Source organism: Halteromyces radiatus (genome assembly GCF_025201355.1).
Source record: "Halteromyces radiatus strain CBS 162.75 chromosome Unknown BX664scaffold_8, whole genome shotgun sequence".
Lineage (NCBI taxonomy): Eukaryota > Fungi > Mucoromycota > Mucoromycetes > Mucorales > Cunninghamellaceae > Halteromyces > Halteromyces radiatus.
Window position 1 is genome coordinate 1295455 of NW_026251694.1, and position 6556 is coordinate 1302010.

A 6556-nucleotide genomic window follows, 5' to 3' on the forward strand; every position below is an offset into this window, starting at 1 on the left:
TCAAAAATTTTTTTTTTCCTCGGATCCCACAAACGTGTACGACGTGCCACTGACATGATGACAAGTGCCCTCTATCGCAGCTGATCTCCAATTCCAAATTACTGGGGTCAAAGGAGTGCAGCAGTCAATGGTAATGATGACCCGTGCTGATTGACATTGATTGTACTTCATTACAACTGATAATGAGTAGATTGGATTATATTAAGAAATTAAATGATGAAAATAAGATGATGATTGATTGTTGTATATACAGCTAAAATGATAATGTAACTTTATTGAAGAATATGATAGAAAAGGAATATAAAAAGACTAAGACTATCAATGAAAGAAACTATAGAAGAATATCGTCCATTTGCACAACAAATTGATTTCCCTTTTCAGTCTGTACCTGTAGTACACTTTATTCATTCCAATAACATAGTGGTCTACCATTGCGTTTTCATCCTTTTTCTGTATCCGTTCCGATTGATTCTGTGACCATATGCCCAGGAGCTTGATAATGATAGCAAAATAATATACATATATATGTAAAAAAAAAAAAAAAAAAAAAGAATAATGAGAATCATATTGTAAATATTGGTTTTCATTTCGTTTTTCTGTATCTTACTTTGAATATAGTAATTGACCATACTTGAAAATGATCATAACACTTGAATGATCGTAACATAATAAGACTGATGGACGATGTATCATGACTACCTATCGATTTAATAAATAAATGTTGATGGTTGATATGGTGAAATAGATGCTCTACTCCAGTTGGCACTTGTACTAATAGTATTTGATGGCTGACAACGATAGTAATGATGCCGATATTAATTTCCACGAGAATAACGAGGTTGATGAGAATTTAAACCATCTTGAATAAAAAGGATGCCTTTATAGAGAACAGAGTAACATATAAGCAGCTAAACTTGTGTTTGTTACACTATCCATCATCGAAGGAAAAAAAAAGAAAAAGAAAAAGAAAAAGAAAAATGAGACACCTTGATTGACAAATCCTTCATTATCTCATTTTATGTCTTACCTTCGAAGATAATATCCCTGCCCACGCTCTATTTTTACTGATAACTATAATTGACAGACATGTCCAATAGCCTTTCCTTTGGCATTATATTGGTAAACTACTGAGAAATAAAAAAAAAGAAAAAAAAAAGAATCAGCAACCATACCTAAATCACTTACTACTTTACTATTTCTTTTTTTTGGAATCATAGTAGTACCTTTGATAGTTATAGTCCCATTGCTATGGTTTCATGATCTATTGAAGATATATTGAGGATTCAGTTTGCAAAGAAGAGTCAAGAGACGGTATTTCTATAACAAGATAAAAAGAGAGAGTTTAGTTAACAAGTATATGAAGTACCTTTTATTATATCTTTACTTACTTTTTATACAAAATAAAAAAAAAAGAAGTTTATAAAGTAGTGATAAAGAAGAAGAAGAAGAAGAAGAAGAATGTGAGAAAATAAAAAAATGTGAGGTCTATTTTATATAATCTCATGAATTGAGCCTTTCCTTTTTTGGATGTTCAACTACCGCTTTTCATAATTTATATTCATTACTTTATTATTTTGTTATTATCAGATAATCAATTTCTCGTATTTAAACTGATTTATTATTCTAAATGAATGTAATTGATGTTCCATCAGATTAATAAGAAGTTATTCAAATTGATTTAACCTATATGTTTGATATTCCTTTTTCTTTTGTGATCTTTCTTCAACTATCATGATTATTCAATTTTCAATGAATACAAGGAATAAGAAATAAGTGATAAAATCATTCATTTGAAAGTGTTTATTCTAATATATCATCATCATCATCATCATCATTATGATGTTACTATAATCAATAATAAAAAAAAATCAATTCAAAAAAAAAAAGAAACTTGAACCTATGTGATTCCTTATGATTGGTAGATTTGATTTGCATGATTTTTTAAACTGGCTCCGATCAGGTAGAGATATAAAATAATTCTTTTTCTTTTTTCTTTCTTTCTTTCTTTCTTTCTTTCTTTTTTTTTATACATTCCAACTTCATTACTATATCCTACTCATGTTATCTATGTGGTTTTTACAAATATTTACTCTTATTAAAGGTAAGTTTCAAAAACAAGCGCTTTTCTTCTTTTTCTTTCTAACCTCCTTCCTTTTTTTTATATTATATACATTCTCCTGACCTTGATCTTTTTACTACAACATCCATCCATCTAGAATTACCGTTCTTTTTTCTTCTCATACTTCATACTTGTTATCATTGGCAATCACCATCACTGAATATATGTCTGAAAGAAATCTATATACACTAAAACTTAATCATTTAAATATAGTATCAATAGGATAATTACGCGAAGTGGCTATACATCTGAATCAGAGGAATAGATATATATACAATAGGATCACAGAATGAAACGAAATGAATACATGCTATTGTCATAAGGTGTAGACAACGTGGATGAACAGGATATATTATAGGATTCAACTGGATTGGATTACACAATCAATTAGAAGTATCTTCCTTATCCTTTTTTTTTTTTTATTCTGGCTTATGAATCGTTAGTGATTCTTTTTACTTGTAGTTTAGAAAGGTACTTAGTATATCAATTATATGTATTTATATTCTTTTTCTTTAATAAAATCATAATTATTACTTTTCTCGAACAGTCATCAATGCATTTCTGTACCTGGTTCCTTAAATAAATTAAATGACAGCTGAATCCAAGCAAAGAGAATCAAGTTTAAAGACTTTCGAACAATAATATGAAAAACAAGAAACAATATGGAATCATATTAATTCTCTTTTTCATATATTTTGTCGTTTTTTTCCCTTTTTTGCTATATATTGTATTCGACTCGATCTAAATGTATTATCAACAGTGAAAGGAAAAGTAGATTAGTTTTTGACATTTTCCTTTCAATGTCAAAAAACTAATCTACTTTTTTAATTGTACATTCATTATCACATTACAATATATTCTTTCTCTTTAGTTTGCTACTTTTGGTACATCACTTTTATCTATTCGGACTTTTGCTTTCTTTTTTTTTTATTATTTATTTCGTTTCCCCACATTTTTCTTTTCTTTCTTTCTCTTTCCATTTCTCCACACTTTTTTTATTCACTCTCCGCACTTTGTTCGCGTCTCCATATTGGAATAATGACAGGTAACATATAAAATACAATGACAGTAATGGCGTCTTATTCTACAATTGTCAATTTAGAAAATAAATAAAATAAAATAAAATAACAAAAAGACAGTATAAAATATAATTACTTACTTGTTTTATGTTAATTCATGACTCTTCTGGTTTTTCCAATTGTCAAGATCTCTTTTCTTCTCGGTTTTGGTCAAACGAAACGATGATACAAAACAAGACAATGGTGTAAAAAGATAAGTCTAAAAAAAATAATAAATGTCAAATCTTCTTTATTGAAATGAGTTTATGAGTTGGCTGAATTGAGGTATCTTTCAAAGCAATCACGTATCTTTTCTTTTCTTTTTCCTTCCTTCTCTCGTCTTTCTTTCCTTCTTTTTTTTTTTTTTTTCTCTCTAGCTTTACCTGGTTATGACTCTTCTAATGGTTTGGAACTGGTTGGAATGACAATTATGAAGGTAAGACATAGATTAAGGAGCTAATCGTTTTATTTTTTTTTTTATCTTTTTTACCATTAGACTCTGGACGGAGCACCAAATGCAAGTCAACTTGTGTTACAGGTACTTTTGAAGATCTTTTTTCATTTCTTCCTACTTGGTTGGTTATTCTCTCCTATGATGTTGGTTTCTTCAAGATCATTACTCTAATGGTATAGTGTGTCTCTCACTCTCTTGTTGTTATCTCTCGAGTTTGTGTGGTCTCTTCTTCTCTTTTTTACTTGGTTGGTCTCTCTCTCCCTCTTTCCATTTCTCTCGCTTGTCTCTCATTGTCATGGTGTTTCCTTCGAAATCTCTTTTCTACTTGGTTGGTCCTTGTCTTTCTTTTTTTTTTGTCCCTCCCACTTGGTATGATGTCTTCCACTTATTGTTTTCTCCCATGACCTTGGACTATTATCCCTTCGTCTTGTGGTACTCTCCATTCCTTTCAACAAAAATCAATAGCTTCGGTTTCGCCTATACTATTTGTAAATTGTCCTTGGTTCTTCCATTGGTTTGACCTTTATGGTTGATACATCAACACTTGTGAATCATGTAACTAAGGTAATCCATACATTAAAAAAAGAGAGAATAACGGTGATGAACTAGTACTCGTTTTATTGATTCTATTTTTAGATGCCATAATTGTCGCCTATACAATCAAGATGATGCAAGACATTCATTGTTGTTGACAAGGTAACATGTATAAAAGAAAAAAAAGAGTACCAGATTGCTACTCATTTGGTTTTTTTTTTAATTTGTAGGTATCATGATTGTCGTCTATACAATCAAACGTCGAATGGTCATCATCACTTTATACTTAGCTTTTGGTGATACTCAAGATCATGGCGTGATGGCCTTTGTTTATCTGACAGGCATTGGACTTGGTCGAGGATGACTGGTGTCTAGGATCATTTATGAATCTAGAGGCTGGATCTAGTGCTCAAGTAGGTGGAGACTAGAAGGCAACATGCAGGGAATACAGTATATCGCCTGTAGGTCGTGTTGTTTCATGCTGGAGTCCTTGGAAGTCCTGCCAATTGCGGTATGGTTTGGAAAGAATTAGGGGATAATATCATAACTGGTCAGTGGAGCGTATCTATTAAAACCGGAACAAGCTACCTTCCTTGATGGTCTTAAAATGTCAGATGTACTGCTAGTGGCAACCCTTCTTCCTCTTCGAACTCATGATGATGATGACATTCAATTATGATATGATACAAAACATCCATTGTTGTTGACAAGGTAACATGTATAAAATAAAAAAAGTAACGGATTGCTATTCATTTGGTTTATTTTTATTCGTAGATACTATGATTGTCGCCTATACAATCAAATTAGTAAGTTGTCAGGAAAGAAAAAGATGATCAATCAATATTACATACAATCACTTGCTTCTTTCTCTTTTTTTTTTTTTCAGATCCTTCCTTTTATTGTATGGGGATTGATACGGTATCGCTGTCAGATGATATACGCAAGGTAACAATGGATATATATATATATATATAAGAATAACAGTGATGGAGTATTGTTTTTTGGTCGATTTTATCTGTAGATACAATGACTGTTGTTTATGCGATCAAATCTCGAATGATCATCATTACTTTATATTAACCTTTAGTCAAACAAAACGGTGATATAAAACGGTCAATGGTGCAAAATGATAAGTCTAAAAAAAATAATAGATGAAAAAAGGAAATGATACTAATATATTTCTTCTTTTATTTTATTGATCTTTTAGATATTATTGTCTATATAGTCTAAATCTTCTTTATTGAAAAGAAAGAAAAGAAAAGATACGTGATTGCTTTGAGAGATACTTTAATTCAGCCAACTCATAATTTCATTTCTTATTTTATCTAACTGAGTTTTCATTTCTTTTCTTTTTCCTTTCTTATTTTATCTATCTCATTTCTCTCATCTTTCTTTCCTTTTTTTTTTTTTTTTTTTTTCTCTCTAGCTTTAGCTGGTTATGGCTCTTCTAATGGTTTGGAGCTGGATGGAATGACAATTATGATGGTAAGACATAGATTAAGGAACTAATCGTTTTACTTTTTTTTTTATCTTATTTACTGTTGGACTCTGGACTGAACAGCAAAGGCAGGTCAACTTGTATGTACAGGTACTTTTGAAGGTCTTTTTTTTTTCTTCCTACTTGGTTGATTATTTTTTCTAATGGTATGGTGTCTCTCTCTCTCTCTTTCTCTCTCTCTTTTGCTGTTCTCTCTCATGTTCGTGTGGTCTCTTAGTCTCTTTTTTTACTTGGTTGGTCTTTCTCTTTCCGTTTCCTTCATCTGTCTCTCGTTGTCATGGTATTTCTTCCAGAATCCTTTACTAAGTGGTTAGTCCCTTATCTTTTTTTTTGTTTCTTCTTATTTGATTGGTCTCTTCCATGTTTGATGGTCTCATTCTGTTTTTCTACTTGATTGGCATCTCTGTCTCCATTAGTATTATTATTGTTATTATTATCATTGTCATTATTATCACCAGTATTGTATATATTCTTTATATTGTTGGTATTTAGTTACTTTTTTTCTTTATTCCCTTTCTTTTCTTCTGTAAAAATACTCTTTTATTTAAATAAAATGTTTGATTATTTAAATTATCCTGCTATGATGTTTTGTGTATGTACCTATTGCTACTATCTATTGCTGTGATGATTTAATAAAAATGTTTCTTTGAGTGTATTATGTGATAAAGTACATGGTCTATCCTACGATGTCATCAATGACATCGTTATTTCGTAAGAGAGAAGACGTACAATTAACAGTATACAGGTACAGCTTGCTATTATCATGAGTGGTGATGATGGTTGATAATAAGAGAATATATATGCTTAAAATGATGAACGTAACGTATGAAATGAAATAGTAGATACTGATGTGTATATGAATCTTGTTTCTACAATAGTTTTTTTTATTATTA

General features: G+C 30.4%; 3 protein-coding genes across 3 annotated transcripts; 2 read left to right on the forward strand and 1 right to left on the reverse strand.

Annotated features, from left to right (window-relative positions):
* Positions 1-124: 124 nt before the first annotated feature.
* On the reverse strand, positions 125-1215 carry BX664DRAFT_317626 (uncharacterized protein; the record flags this gene model as incomplete). Its single annotated transcript, XM_051542748.1, has 5 exons — positions 125-176; positions 389-492; positions 608-699; positions 1028-1055; positions 1186-1215. The coding sequence occupies 5 exons, from the start codon at positions 1213-1215 to the stop codon at positions 125-127; spliced, it is 306 nt and encodes a 101-aa protein (XP_051397338.1).
* Positions 1216-3295: 2080 nt separating this feature from the next.
* Positions 3296-4807, forward strand: BX664DRAFT_376515 (uncharacterized protein; the record flags this gene model as incomplete). The annotated part of the gene is made up of 5 exons (XM_051548733.1): positions 3296-3347; positions 3555-3613; positions 3674-3715; positions 4507-4578; positions 4631-4807. The coding sequence occupies 5 exons, from the start codon at positions 3296-3298 to the stop codon at positions 4760-4762; spliced, it is 357 nt and encodes a 118-aa protein (XP_051397339.1). The 3' UTR covers positions 4763-4807.
* A 564-nt stretch (positions 4808-5371) lies between these two features.
* Positions 5372-6255, forward strand: BX664DRAFT_341299 (uncharacterized protein; the record flags this gene model as incomplete). Its single annotated transcript, XM_051546969.1, is given in 5 exon segments — positions 5372-5523; positions 5534-5650; positions 5727-5753; positions 5881-5972; positions 6156-6255. Coding segments are annotated over 4 exon segments (234 nt in total), but the record flags the coding sequence as incomplete, so codon positions are not given.
* Positions 6256-6556: the final 301 nt, after the last annotated feature.